Source organism: Choristoneura fumiferana, chromosome 12 (genome assembly GCF_025370935.1).
Source record: "Choristoneura fumiferana chromosome 12, NRCan_CFum_1, whole genome shotgun sequence".
Taxonomy (NCBI): Eukaryota; Metazoa; Arthropoda; class Insecta; order Lepidoptera; family Tortricidae; genus Choristoneura; species Choristoneura fumiferana.
Genome location: NC_133483.1, coordinates 12,230,095 through 12,246,442, shown reverse-complemented (window position 1 = coordinate 12,246,442; position 16,348 = coordinate 12,230,095). Strand labels below are relative to the sequence as shown.

Genomic DNA, 16,348 nt, shown 5'->3' with positions numbered 1-16,348 from the left:
CTGGATTTACCATGTCCAATTCACACATGTACTAGTTAGCATTTGTCAAAAGAAATCTTTCTTGCACTAAAAGCATGTGTAACAATGTTTAAGGACTTTGTTAAGGTGGGTTGTAAACTTGATTGCTGTGATTCCTGTGGTGTAGACAAGCTTGACTAATACCCTGGTGGCCGCTATGCTATTGAAACTACGAATTGCAAATTCAGTTTTAAGTTAAATAAAGGAAAATTACCGCACTATTTCAAGAAATGTATTTTAGATTTGCTACGTATTTTCAACCGTTGACATGACCACTTTAGCAAGTTAGTAATACGAAAAGTAACTATAATTATAACCTGAATAATACAAACCATCAACCAAACAAGAAACAGTGGTCAGAATATCGGTAAGTTCTCAATTTATCGTAAACAAATTATGGTGAAAGGGTTAATGCTCTGTAATTATAATATCTCGAACATTATCCAAAATAATTGCTTCTGAATTATCAAAAAATAATTAAGATTTTATATCGTAGAAAAATTTTCGATAAAGTACAGTAGTACAAAATTTCGTGGGTCGAAAAAAACTGTGAATAGGCCACTGAGCCGTACCCGCCATCGGGAGGTAAGTGCGCAATAGATCCCGAAGCTGGGCTGTCAATCTGGAGTTTTTATATAATCAATAAATTATCTATAAAACCGGCCAAATGCGAATTGAACTCGCGCTCTGACGTTTTCGGAGTTCCGTACCAATTAAAAATCCGGAAATAATAACTTGGTAATTCATACTTATGAATATCAAAATATTTTTTTGCAAGTCAGTACGTATTTTGACTTACATATTTTTTTTCTGAGGCCTTACTTTTTACCAAATTTCATAATTCTATCAACGAGTAGCACCCCATAGGCTTTGATTTCAAAAGCTTTTGTTTTCATTATTTTCTTTAAGGCAAAAAGGGTAGTCAGACAAAAAGTAGTGACTATATTACTAAAATAACTCACTGACTGATAATAGAGTAGTTTGCTCTACTTATTACTAATTAAAATAGCACTTTCAATTTATTGGTAGTGTTATTAGTAATGACGCAGAAAACTATTATTATTATACGAGTAAAAGGGCACTGTTCCCTGAACATGGAATGTAACAAGTTAGATAAGTTTAAAACCTAAAAAAAAAACGCCTGCAGAAACAAATCGCTCTCTGAAAAGTACTTATTAAAATGTTCGTCAACTATTTACTTAAACCAAAAAGTTGCTAAGAAATCTCGTGACGTAGGTACCCGTGGTCCAACTATAGTTTGTCCAACTTCTTCCAAGGGCGGAGCTCCTCTTTCTGGGTATTTTGCCCTTCGGGCAACTGAAGTTACCTTACAAACCTAACCCACCTAATTTTAGGATCTATTATAAATATAATATTTCCGGATTGGACAAATTAGTTGGACCACGGGTACGTACAGTCGAGTTCATAAACATGTGAGCGACATTTTGATCAAAAATATCTGAACACGCTTTTACGCCGGTAACAATACGAGTATAGTCATGTTCAGATAATTTTGATCAAATTTTTGCTCACAAGTTTATGAACTCGACTGTACCTAGAAATTTCATATTAAATTTTGGAGACCTAGCTTAAATATTTTGGATGTAAAGTCGCAATCAGGGATTGTTGAGCCACTGCCACTATTCCTAAATTTGGCCGAGCGATGTTATTCTGGTTTATTAATGGCAAAATTTACTTAGAGTGCAGTCAAGGGCAAAGATTAGACACAGCCAAAGTTGCAAAAATATGTATACACGATTTTATGCACTTAACATTAAGATCGTGTATACATATTTTTGCAACTTTGGCCGTGTCGATATCTTTGCCCTTGACTGTACATGTATAACTCGGCTAAATTATGAACAGTGGAGTAACTCAAGGATTCCGGTTCGAGATGGTACAGTCACCAGCACCAATATTTGTCACAACAAAGCTTGCATAAATATCTGATACGACTCTATTTCTAGGGCCGGTAGGACGTGTCAGATATAGCACGATCCGCTGTGGTAGATATTAATGCATGTGATTGTACTTAATAACCTCCCTGACTGATCCACCTGAGGACCGATTTCAACATTCAAATTAAGATTTTACTGCCCCATATAAACGGTTATTTCAATTTTTGATTCGCAACTCCGCTGCCGCATAAAGTAGATTCAGCGTTTTTAAAAGCAAGTAACGACACTATAAAGCACTCCTGGGGCAATAAAATACAGCTAAGCTCAGTTGCGTCGGTATTCGGTAAATGCTAGCACCATCTGTACTTTACTAGGCTACTTTGTGATGGATATCAGGGAGTCCAGGATATAACATTGCTTTCAAGGTTATTTATGATATTATTGCTATCGGCAGGAGCGTTCAGCTCACGTATATTATAACATCTCTCAAGCACATAACAACATAACAGCAGGATTTTGAAATTAGTGTTTTTTTTTCGTAATAGCAAGTTTAACAGAAAACAGCAAGATTGGCTAAAAAGTTACTTTAAGATAAGCCCAATTATTATTTAAGGTCTATTCATCCTTCCGTGTCACACTTTTTTCGCGGATTACACAATAACCATCACTTAAAATGTTGTTGTATACTTAAAGAAACTCATAAAGTATTGAAATCAACCAAGTAACCATTGAAAAATATCATTTCGAATAAGATTGCCTTCAATAATCGAAGGAACGAATGAATAACCTTAAAAATATCTGCCATTTTGTCTAGATTATCTATGATCGTATTGATGGAAAACGACAACTTATCGATATGGATAAATATGGCAATTAATGCTTAATGTAGAGATTTCGGAAAATGCATTAAAATCAATCATAATAATTACTCGGAATTGCTGTGGTTGATCTCAATATTTATTTTAAACGAGGACGGACACGGAGATTGCGTACCTACCTAGGTGTCTATAGTTACGCTAAACGTAATTTCATATTGAGTTGAATCATTAAAAAGAAGAAAAGATATAATGAAAACTTAGCTGTAATGGTGTTCAACCTTTGCGTTTTCCACTAGAGGAAATAATAATAAATAAAATTAAAAGAGTTGAATCTAGAAATGTCATTCGTTTCGCTACCTCGCTTGATGTCGTACGTTACGGGTGCTGTTTTTGTGATATTTGTGACGACATGGCTTGCTTACGGATTTATTTATGTTAATAGCAAAATAATCGGTCACATTTTATGTATATTTTATCGACTTTTCCAATCACTAGTCATTGTCTATTATCACCTGTGACGTCACGTTTGTTTACATGATAAGACACGTAGAATGAATAGACTTTAGATTAAGTATCTAATTAAAATAAAACAATAATAAAAATATATTATATACACCACCTCACCCGTTATATCTACAGAAATCTTATTTAATGAAAAATACATATGATAGAGTAATTAAAATAAATATAATTATTCATAAAACCAAAAAAAAAATGTTAAAAGATTACTGCATTATGTGATAATGAGGCATTTGATTTGAAGAACAGATTTGAAGTTCCCATTCCGCTGTGGTATAAAATAATGATGACTTTATGTGGCTGTATGTGTATTTAAGTGACTTAACTCTCCAGCGGACACCTATACTAGTCTTTACTCGCTTTATCCAGCCGTCTTAGCGTAAAACTCACACACACGAGCACGCGCGAACACACGCACACACACTAATGCACAAACTTTAGTTATATTATTCAAATTAAAAAATATATTTCGGACCTATAAATCCATAGTGTTAGATTACAAGTACCTAAGTACAGGGTTAGTAGTAACATACATTAGGGTTAGTACATACATACATACATTATTATGCTATGTTTTCTAACATTTAAGCGGTGATAAAGTTAAACAAAACAGCCCCACAAATTAATCCCTCAAGCGTATCTTCTAAATGATGTTGTATGTTTAGGAACTTTATTGACAACGGAAAGATGAGTTACCTCATAAAGCTTATTATCGCAATTTTTCAATGCATATGAGTAATTTATAACCAAAGAGCGGAATTCTCATAGCAAAAATCAAATGTCAAGAGGGATTGACCATTGTGTTTTGTCGACTATTCCAGTTATCAATTTTTCGCATGTTACCGACTTTAACATTATTCTGTAACATTTGACCTCTTTGACAAGCCTCTTGCGTCTCTTTATTAAAATAAATTACGTCACGTCACATCTGACATTAATTTGATGTCGCTTGAGTTTTCATACGTACTTATTATTTTATTAGGTTCCCGTGTTAACGAAAATGGTTAATCGTAAAAGAAAAACGATTAGCAAATGGATAAAGTAATATCCTTCTCTTCATTCTTTATTTTTCTTTTACTTCTCTTAGTTTAAATGGTGACAATGTAGAGAAAATAATGAAAATTCTTTGTTACTACAGGCAAGATTATTAATTAAGTACTTACAGAAATACAGTCGATATAGATTTCGATTCTGTTATTTTGAATGAAGGTTATTCTATCGTCAGTTACACTGTAACATTTCCGTTTCAGTTTTATGTTTAAATTGTAACAAATACACAGGTCTATTTTTTTTTGGTAGCCTATAGTGTCCCACTGCAGGACAAAGGTCTACCCCATTACAGGTCTAATCGCATTACCTAAAACATATCGTGCTAACTGACAATTAAACATCGACATTCGATAAAACCAAGAGGGATTTGATCATTGTCAATCCCTCGGTCAATCCCTCTTGACATTTGATTTTTACTATGAAAATTCTGCTTTTTGTTTATAACTTAAGAAACTTTGCGGCGGGTATTTTCGGTACTTTTGGACCGGATGCGGGTCGGGTTGGTGTTTGACATTCGCAATAAAGTAAAGCGTTTTTAATGGAGCCAGTTGTGGGTAGGTGCGTATTTCTTTTCTTGTTTTATAGTTTAATTTATCTGACGAAGCTTGTTGTGGATTAGTAGTACCTATTTGTAATTTGATTATTCCTTTATTTTTAAAAGATATATTTTATTATGGCCTCGACTGTACCGGAATATAGTTTTGTTGCCGCTTTCAGATAATGCGTGGCAGAATTCCGAAAAGGTAATCTGTACATAAATAAAATTAAAAATAATCCACGGGGAACCAATCTAGATATTTCCTTCACAAATTAAGCGAATAAAGAACTATTCCACTGTAGAAACACTTTAGGGTAAACAAACTACAGAAGCGCAAAATTAACATCAAACCTGGAAATTCCATTGAGACGGAGTAGTGCCAGGGTTGATGCCATTTATTTTCACACCAGCGTAGAGGCAGCATCTGTAGACAAAATCTAAATCAGTAAGTATCATAAATGTATTAAATCGCTACAGGGCATCTCAGCAAATGAGAGAGTGAAACTTAGAATTGTAGAATTAGACAATGGGAGATTAAAATAAATATCAAATTCAAATAGCACCACGCTGCACGCTGCAGTCGCTTACAGGTAAACAGTAAAAATCTCGACCCGCAGTGACCCAACCCTGGTAAGCCATCATTGTATTCATCTTCCTTGGAAGCTACTGAGATATTTATTATGAAACGGATGAATAGCGGGTTGGGCTTACACACGGCTGTGTTTTCACTAGAGATGTGTGAGGATGTGTATCGAGGAATGTGTTTTTCATGAAATCCTCGCACAGCTCGTCTCTAGTGAAAACAGCTGAGCGGAGCGAGGCTAGGTAATTAAAGCGTTTCTATTGGTTCATGAAAGACACATTCGTCGCAACACACATCAGTGGTGGAAACGCAGCCTTAAGCGGTAATTACACTAGGTACTACTTGTGCTGCATGTGGCGACTGCAAAAGTGTAAAGAACACGGTGGTATAAGATGACGTTCGTTGGCCTAAGTAGTAGAAACAAGTTAGGCGACCGCGTTAGGTGAACGACTCAGTGTAATCGCCGCTTTAAGGTGTAACTCGTAGAAGAGACTGTACCTCGTCTCCTCAGTCTTACTTCACTATTGTTTATTGTGAATATGAGATATCCGCCCCTTAAACCATATTCAATCAGAGTGAGAAACATCGTGCGGAGTTATGTTATATTGCGGGGCCGTTTGGTTATAAATTTGTAAGCTGTCGCTATTAAACTTATACGTTATTATCGCTCGTTTGACGAGCAATTTGAACGATATTTCACACACCATCTAAATGAAAGTCTATGCACTCATATCGGTAATAACCTAACCATAAAAAATCATTTTGAATACAAGCTTTTTTGCCGAGTGTACTTTTTGTTGACTGTACTTGCATTGTCACCCATATTACATTTTCATACCAAATTTCAAGCCGATGCTATTAACCGTTGAAGCGTTCCGTCCTGCGGAGACGATCCTGGCTGGACTACCAGGATGTCACTACTAGATTATTGTATTGTCACACGATTTACATAAGTATTCCAAATTTCAAGTCAATCCAACCTGTAGTCATACTGGAAGTTGGTCAAATTGAACTTGCGAGATTTGATTACAGGCAGACAGACAGACAGACAGGCAGACAGATAAGGGGACAGGGGAAAACTAAATAAAAGCTTGTAAAAATGGGATAGTTACTCCATGTCCACGATCAAATCTAGTCTAGTGCTAGACCCCCTGTACTAGTTGGCTTGCAAACCAATTAGTTATTTCGTTCGGAAGACAGTGCTGTCAGAAACAAGCCACGCAAACCCTGTGTAATACAAGTTTTGATTTATTTCAACAGGCTATTAGTCATTCCGACTGCCAAGTTGCACATGATGTTGACAATTAACATTCCTAAATAATTGAAACACTACAACGAACTTCGTTCTAACCGAACAAAATATTCTGATCAATGATGTTCACAATATCAACTTTGACTTATATTTACAAGAACGAAGAAATATCCGCTCAATTAAGAAGGTATTTTGGTAGTCTGTTCTTTGCAGAGATTTTTTTAGATAGTGTTCCAGCACAAAGCCTAAACGTTACAATGGCAATAAGAAAATGAAAAGTTCATTAATAATTGCTTGCTTATCTACATCATTTCTATTCAAGTTCTCATCGTTACCATAAACTAAGGGATGATTTTCATTTTTTTTCTAGCGATTAACCAATGCAAACAAGAGGTCGAAAGCAAAATTACTTTAAATCGGAAGAGGTTATTTTCCATTTTAACTAAACTAAAACACACATGTTTAAGAGACTGAAATATTCATTAGAGAAAATGTCTTTATAGCACGTTAGAAAACTTGGAAGAAACTTTAGCTTTAACGGTATCGTAAATGTGTGGCGTAATTTAACTCAAATGGAACATGAAATGGAGTTCGTGAGTAATCGGCGTTACTAACGTGAATTCTTTTCACAGGGCAACTTCGGTTAATATAATAGGGAAGGTGTTACTATAAATATACGGGGTTTAATTTAGGATTTACAAGGGTTACCTGAATAATGCCTTTGAGGATCGATACGTCTTGTTGATTAAAGGATTGACCACATGGGAGTTCAAAATACGTTGACGCTGCGAAATTTGAAGCAGTCAAAGCGTTATGTGGACGTGATTACACCAACCGTCATCAAAAACGTGACGCCAAGGGCACGTCACAGCGTTACCGCTACGTCAACGCTTTTTTAGCTTCGCTGTGGTCAATTTTTAACCGACTTCTTCAGAACTCCGTCATTTATGAACCGATTCGAAAATTTTTTTTGTTCGTCTAGGAATGCTTTCAATTAGGTCCCATAAGCACCAAATCAGTATCTGATGGTTGGATCCTAAAGAAATCGAGGGAAATCTTTAAATATTGTAGGGACACACTAGTAATTTCGACATATTTAGTAGTAACTCGTGCATTTGCTCTTGAAAATCATCATTTGGAGAAATGGAACTGATGATGAAGAACACATTTGACCAACGAAGCCACTGCTCAATAACAAGAGTACTTCGCGGGTTGAATTTCAATTACTTTACCACAGTTGCTAAGCAATTCAAGCTAGTCGTAATGTATGGTGAAATAGAACGGGTGATGAAGCACCAGGACTCCTCAATAATGAACGTCTCTGCATCGGAAAAAGCAATTTTTCGTAAAAGGTGACCAACAGTTGACATTAAACTATTGCATATTAGATCTTTAAAAAAAATAACAAAAAATTGAACCGACTACAAAAAACCATGAAAATATTTTTCTATAGCGGCTCGTAGACGGGCCATATTTTCACTGCAATTTGTAGCCGGCAACTATTGGTGTCCCTCTCTTACTCACATGTTAGACAGGGACACCAATAGTTGCCGGCCACATATTGCAGTGAAGCCCCTTATCAGTCTGAAGTCGGTGCCGCAGCACAAGCCAATTTTTTATATATTTTTTTTCATTTCAACAGCATTAGTAGAAGGTACCTGTAAAACGCTTCCATAAGATCCCTGGCCACGATTTTGTTAGCTCCGATTGCGCAGTAATACGGTCCAGGTGGGGCGGGGAATCCGCCGGGCGGCCAGCCGAGCGGCCGTTTATCCGTCGTTGTCAGGAAGAACTCTTGGTTAAAACCGAACCAAGGCTCCTCCACTTCTCCTTTCTCGCATAACATTACGCAGTTTTTGCGAAAGTTTGTCTCTGTATGCAACAAATACAGGATTGTTGTGTGGTGTGTGTGTTAAGACGTCTAATACGAATTAAAAGCGATTCACAGGGTACAGTCAACCATATGCAACGTAGGCTACCGTTTTATGAGTACGAATCCACAAGGCCCTCCAGGAAAGCGTTAAATTTTGCTTATCTTACTGCCAAATTCGGAAGTAAAGTTATGGAGAAGGCCTATGTCCGACAGTGGACGTCCTACGGCTTATAATGTTGACAACAGTTAATTAAACTTAGGCTGCATGTAACCTATTTTTATACCCGACTGCGAAGAAGGAGGGTTATGTGTTTGATGGGTATGTGTGTATGTAAGTATGTATGTATGTATGTCTATTCCTATGTCCTCTTGTAACTACTCAACGGCTGAACCGATTTTGATAAATGATACGTCATTGGATTCGTCTTGATGACGCGAGTGACACTGAGTACATGAAATTCTTGAAAAACCAAAATGGCGGATTTTTGGCGTCAAATTGTAAGTTTCAGAAAATGTTTTTTTATTCAAATCTATCGAGTAAGGTATCTAATGAAAGGTAATAACTAGCCCATTCTAATATATATAGGTTATAATAGTTTAAATCTACCATTTTCAAAGTACTATTAAAAAAGTGTGAAATAAACAATAAATTAAAAAAATCAAAAATACCCGACTGCCTTAAAAAGTACTAAAAAGAGGAAAAACAAGTCTAGTGGGCCAGAACTTTGTTAAGTAGCTAACTTAAAGTTCAACAGTCGGCACCCATTTAAATCGTGACGATCAAAAATTCTTACCTAATGGGTCCCGACTGTTGAACTTTAAGTTAGCTAGTTAACAAAGTTCTAGTCCACTAGACTTGTTTTCTTCTTTTTAGTATTTTTGTTTTTTTTTTTTTAATTTATTGTTTTTTATTGTTGTACTCTCCATTTTTGTCCAACTCTGACATGATTACTAAAAAATCTTCGTATCCTATTTAAGGTAGGTAAGTGACTAGGATATCTAATTTTTGGTACAATCGCCATCATAAACGACGGAGCCGTCTAGGTACGAATATCTAAGCACGCAATTCCACGATAAACAATATGATCTGATGGTGTTGAGATATATACAAAGACGATATTTCCGATGTTTACAACGGCAACTGTACCTAGTCACAAATAAACTTGCAACTTTACATAGTATTACCTGTAGGCTGGTAATTGTACTGATAAGTGTCAGCCAGGACCATTATGTGGCTGCCGCGTCGAAAGGGGTCACTGTAAATGACTTCGGGGAAGATAAACGTATCGCAGTTGTCCGAAGCGGCCTGGGCGGTGTTGCTGCCGTCGAAGTACCAGATCGGCAAGTCTGTGACAGGTGACAGTGACAGTTTATTATTTATTATAGTAGTAAAAGTACTAGACTTTACCCGCAACCTCGCACGCGTTATCTATTAGACCCGACATTTGAAAATACGGGATTTTATTAATTTCCCATGGGAGTTCCAAAAAAATACTGGATTTCATTTCCAATTTCTGATGGGATCAGATGACCCGCTTGCTCGTTTTCCTCCCTCATAAAATATGTTGCTTATATAAACCCCGTGCCAAATTACATGTCTTTAAGCCCAGTGATTGAGATTTCGAGATTTTATCTCGATCCCGTGGGAATATCGTGATAAAAAGTAGCCTATAATGTTACTGTAGACGTACAACTATCTACGTACTAAATCTCATCCAATCCTGCCATTTGAGCGTAAAGAAATAAAAATCAAACATAGACATAGACATACAGAGAGAGATATATATATTATTATACTCACAAACGTTCTCATTTCAGACATCAGTGCAATCTCCCTCACCAGCAGGGCTACTACGAAACTCGAAACTCGAAGGGCTCAGGCTCGTTCGGTCTGTTTCCTAAAATGTCTGCTTCTCTAAATGGCCTTCTTCCAACAAACGTCTTTTTCCTACAGTGTCTGCTATTTGTTTCCTGTGATGGCTCTTTCCTAATAAAACGTTCGCTTCTTATAAGTCCACTTCTAAAACTGGCCTGATTCCTATAATGGCCGCTTAATATGATGTCTAATTCCCACAATGTATGTTTCCTACAATGTCCACTATTTGTGTTCTACAAACCCGTTTCCTAAAATGTCCGCTTCTCTATACCATATAAATGATATAAATTGTTTACCTACCTAATGTCATAAATTGATTGGTTTGATTTAATTAAAAGTTTATATTTTTCCTTTTTAGAGCATTTAAATAATTTGAAGTCGGTTAAAATTGTTAGAATTATTTAGGTGTAGCAGATGAAAGTTGTTGGAAATTGATCCTAGGAATACTATAGAAGCGGACATTATAGAAAGCAGTCATATTAGAAAACTGTCAATACTGGAACCAGACATCTTAGGAAACTGACAAATATGAGAAGCAGACTTTACAGGAAACAAACATATAGGTAAGAAGCAGACATCACAGGAAACTGACAAATATGAGAAATAGACATTTCAGGAAACAGACATTATAAGAAGTTCGAAAATACAAACTGAGACATGGATGCACAGAAAAACCAGAAAAAGAGACCAGCGCTGGGAATCGAACCCAGGTCCTCAGCAATCCGTGCTGCGTGCTATAACCCCTACACCACCGCTGGACAGGAATTTAGACACGAATTTTTCCTATGCATACATATCTCAGGTTGCTTATTTCTACTACGCTACTTATGCAGCAGCACTAGCGACATCTATGTTTCGCTCTCATCGAGAGACGTCAACATTTTTTCGGAACCAACCGCTCACCCAGACAAGAGATGTCGCTACTAAGCAATCAAATCATGATTGGTTATTTGGAGTCTTTTTGTATTTTTTATTTCAACTCCAAATTTGTTATTTGTTTTGGTCTCTTTTTCTGGTTTTTCTGTGCATCCATGTCTCAGTTTGTATTTTCGATATGGTTTCACGGGATACCCGTAAAAGTAACAAATTTGGAGTTGAAATAAAAAATACAAAAAGACTCCAAATAACCAATCATGATTATAAGAAGTTGACATCATAGGAAACTGACAATGTGGGAACTTATTCCTTCATTTTGAGAAGCAGACATTTTAGGAAACAGACAGAACGAGCCTGAGCCACTCGAAGTTCGTGTCGTGCGGTCCCTCTGACACTTATACTATTTAATACGAAAGCGAGAGGGACGGTACGATACGAACTTCGATTTTCGAACTTCGGAGTAGGCCCTCAGAGCTTAATATATTTTAAGCTGACGTTTGGCAATACGAGTTGTATCAAATGGCAAAAAGTAGTAATTATACGGCGTTCTTATTGATCTGAGGCCGTACTGCCTAAAGTCACACTAAGATCACAGTTTTTGTATGCGAAAACTGTCATTTGAATGTGATCGCGAGCGTTAGAAACGTTAGGCAGTACGGCCTGAGATCAATAAGAACGCGAGCTTTTTTTTAGTTCCGGTGCGATTTTAGTAAAAGCTTCAAAAGCGAATATAGTACCGCAAAAGATGAAAAATTCAACGCAGGCGCGATGCCATCCTCTTGTTACATAAAAATGTTACACTTGTGAAAAAAAATAGTCCAATTTTTTAAACGGCATGCTTGTTACAATCGTGTTGGAAGAATCACATCCCAATTAAAGGAAAAATATGTATCGCCAACGCAAGTGCCAGCGCAATTCGCTCACCGAGGGTTCCATACTTAAATAAGTACCCGGCGAACGAATTACGCCACATACATCCTGCAATGATAACGACCGGATGGCCAAGTGGTTAGAGAACCTGACTACGAAGCTTGAGGTTCCGGATTCGATTCCCGGCCGGGGCAGATATTTGTATGAATAATACGAATCTTTGTTCTCGGGTCTTGGATGTTCAATATGTATTTAAGTATGTATTTATCTATATAAGTATGTTTATCCGTTGCCTAGTATCCATAGTACAAGCTTTGCTTAGTTTGGGACTAGGTCAATTGGTGTGCAGTGTCCCATGATATTTATTTATTTATTTTAATGATGGCAGTTTACCACGTCAATTTAATTTAATATAATAATACTTCCTTTAGGTATTCTTGTAATCTATAGGTTAAAAAACTATTCACTGCAGAATCCTAAAATTTACAATAATGTGGTGTCAAGACTGTCAAGGACGATGGCGGTACCCGTCAAACGTAAAAAAATGTGGATTTTTTTATATTAAAGGTAACCAAATTCATGGCAGTTTAGATCGCATACCTATCTAATCGGTAATCGCTCTTATCAGAGGTACAGGAGTTACAAGCGAAATTCCTTACTTCAGGCTCTAATTAGTATCTATTATTGGGACCTGAGTAGGCTGGGTATTATCCAGGGGTATTCTTATTAGCTAAGCTTAGGCGGATTATTCTGGATTTTCACATAAATTGGTTTACGTCTTGGTGAAATACGTCGGCAAAAATTTTGCTCCACTAGACACTTTGCTTAATATTTTTTGAATAACTTAACAGTGACCACCTTTACAATAAGATCGTGCATTTTAGTATATTTTTCGCACCAGAGGGCTGATTGTGTAATGCACTCGAACTTAAAGTATCAGGTTAACTATTTCCTTCGTCAATCGATATAAAGATGAGGTTAGAAAGAAATGATGTAGGTTGTGATTGGGATTGCGCGTGCGTTAGACAATAATAGCCTCTGTATATTCCATCGCGAAGAACTGGAGCAACAAACCTTTCTTTGTTTTAGGAACAAAGTCAAAAGTCCTGTCTTTTGCGCGAATGTCAATGCCAGTGCCATCCACCCACACATACGTAGCTATGACGTCGTCACATGGGACCTCTAGGTCCTCATACTTTCGCATCGCCGCCTTATTCAAGGCAATCGGAACGGAATTCATCTTTATATCTGGAAATGAACGTTGTTTACAGTTAGAATCTTGTCCTCGTTATCCAATGTGTAGGTACAGTAAACCTAAAAACTAAATAACTTATATAATTATAAACGTAGAAGTAGGTTTCTTACAGTGTAGTACATACATACAGCCCGCAGCACAAAAGTTAAATGGTGACCCTTAGTTTCTGCACATTGTGACAATCGCGCTCGCTAATTAGCGATTAAGGTTTCTCCCCACTACACCGTATCATATACCAGGACAGTTAGGAACACGTTACGCAAAAATATATTCTTTTCACGACACTGCTCGAAAATGTGGCCATAGATAACCTAAATCCAGTACCCAAAACTGCCTATATATGTACATTAACAGCTGAGTCATGTATGGCTCGCAAAACACGACAACAATGTAATGCTATTAGTGATCAAGTGCGGGTAGATCGAAGAACTCGCGCTGCTAGGCAGACTTGACACCCCACACTTTAAGTCTACTCCTGACCACGGCAACTGTAACGTTGCCGAAACGTCGAGGTAAATATTACTTGTGTAAAAATAGCGTGATAAGTCCCGTATTTATTATTATATTATATTTTGATTATAATCGTATAAAAATTCCACGGGCGCGCGATAAATGAATTCTTCGCAGACAACTTCATGGGCACCAGCTATTACAGCTCAGCTTACTGAAATAGTAATCTGAAATATAGTTTCAATATAGTATAATGAAACTGCGTTATTTTAATTGTGTTTAGGGATAAGTTGTTAATTATCATAAAATATCCCACTAAGTCTGTTGTTTATTTATTTGTTTGTTTGTTACTTCATCACGTCTAAACCGCTGAACCGATTTAGATGAAATTCGGTACACAGATAGTTTGAGTCCCGAGAAAGGACATAGGATAGTTTTATACCGGAAAATTACATAGTTCCCGCGGGATAATGAAAACCGAAATTTACGCGGACGGAGTCGCGGGTAATGGCTAATTAATTAATAAAACAGAAAATTACTGATATTTTAACCAGTAAAGATCGTTGAAGGTGATTAGCGTTGTTATTATACCAAGTTAATTAGGCCATTAGCATTTAAAGTGCCTAGCTTTTGAGAACGTAAATTACCATTAAAAGCTTCCAATCCAAATTGCGCTCAATAAAAAAAAACACTGGTTCGTACATAAAAAATAAATATTAACCACTTAAAGTTTTCCATTAAAATGACTGCAGCTATTGCTATAATTATGATACTATAATACATACATGTATACTGTTCAAAAGAAAATTGGGGCAACGTAGTGAGTGTCATTGGAAAAATTAAAATACTACCTAACAGGTATACTCGTATACTTAAATAAGTATAATTCTTTTTAACATTCCGTGTCTAAAATTGGGTTTATTAATACAACGTAACATTATGTATTCAGATAATTGTTTTTGAAATAATGACATGTTAATATGAAACAATACATATTATGATTCGTTACAATACATATCTCACAAAAAGTGAAAAGTGAGAAGAAAATTACTGTCATTTATTTGTGAAAAAGAGCTTTAAAATGGTATTGGAAATATTTAACGGATTTATTGAATTTTGATTCGAGTATTTTCTGTTGGTTGCGTGTTATTTTGGAAGCAATGATTTTATATGTATGTTAAGAAAATACACACATTTACACTCTACCTTCAGAATGTTTAAGACCAAACACAAATTTTAGTTTCATTTTCATAAATTCTTCTACAAAACTTCAAATTTAATTTCTAATCAATATAAAACAACTTAAACTTATCGCACACACACACACACACACGCGCACACGCACACGCACACGCACACGCACACGCACACGCACACGCACACGCACACGCACACACACACACACACACACACACCACACACATACACGGCACTCATTATATCTAATAAATAAATAAATTATCTTTGCTCTCTTCATGAAAGACACATCGATCGTATATTCTTCGACGTTACGTCATAGAAAAGCGTTAAAAGGCGACAATTTTGGCGCAGTAATAATAAATTATTATCTATGTTTTATAATAGACATATATGGTATTTTAATTATGCTGTACCTTATCTAATATGTGCGTTAAATAAATCCAAACCACCTGTTTCTTGACAAACTTTGCTACCGCTAAATTTAAAATCTGAAACAATACAAAACACAAAGCTTATAGTAGTCTATCTAATAGAGCTTTAGGGGCTGTTTCACCATCCATTGATTTGCGTTAACTGGCGGTTAGGTGTGATGCCGTCTCTATTTATTTTGTTCTAATAGACGGAGACGGCATCACATTTAACCGTCAATTAACACTAATCAATGGATGGTGAAACAGCCCCCTTAATGTTCAATAAGTTCAATTCGTTGCATGCAATCCTTTTGCAATCACATTCAGTGCGTAGGAGTATGACCGCATACTCTGGCTCACTGCCCTTGTACACTTCATATTTACTTATATTTTTCTAGCTTTAAATTAAAGTTATTAGTTACATGAATTAACATTGTAACGACTTACCTACAAGCAATTTAAATATACGTTACTCATAAAAATTTAGTTTATATTTTGATTTTATCACTAACTTGATACTAAGATGATTTTGACGTTACATACTTTTGAAATGAGAAACTGAAAATTGACATAACCGTAACCTATGGTTTTAACAACAATCAAACCTTTTTAAAACCAATTAACTTTTTTCAAGTCTTTTGACTATGTCTGCAGTCCTTTTTAGGGTTCCGGAGCCAAAATGGCAAAAACGGAACCCTTATAGTTTCGTCAAGTCCGTCTGTCAGTCTGTCTGGCTGTCTGTCCGTCCGTCCGTATGTCACAGGCATTTTACTCTAAAACTATAGATGTATATTAATGAAATTTGGAGTACAGATGTCTTGTCAAAGCCGCTATTTAGTTTTGTAGTTAAATTACAAAAATA

The 16,348-nt window shown here is 36.2% G+C and overlaps 1 protein-coding gene across 1 annotated transcript in view; it reads right to left on the bottom strand.

Annotated features, from left to right (window-relative positions):
• Positions 1 to 16,028, bottom strand: part of LOC141433690 (glutamine synthetase 2 cytoplasmic-like) — a 28,343-nt gene extending 12,315 nt beyond the window's left edge. The window contains exons 1-6 of the mRNA XM_074095789.1: positions 15,934 to 16,028; positions 15,490 to 15,564; positions 13,246 to 13,419; positions 9,735 to 9,896; positions 8,335 to 8,548; positions 5,193 to 5,265 (exon numbers count right to left, since the gene is read on the bottom strand). Of these exons, the coding sequence (XP_073951890.1) occupies positions 5,193 to 5,265; positions 8,335 to 8,548; positions 9,735 to 9,896; positions 13,246 to 13,411 (615 nt within the window). The 5' untranslated portion in view covers positions 13,412 to 13,419; positions 15,490 to 15,564; positions 15,934 to 16,028. The remainder of the gene's footprint in view (positions 1 to 5,192; positions 5,266 to 8,334; positions 8,549 to 9,734; positions 9,897 to 13,245; positions 13,420 to 15,489; positions 15,565 to 15,933) is intronic.
• Positions 16,029 to 16,348: the final 320 nt, after the last annotated feature.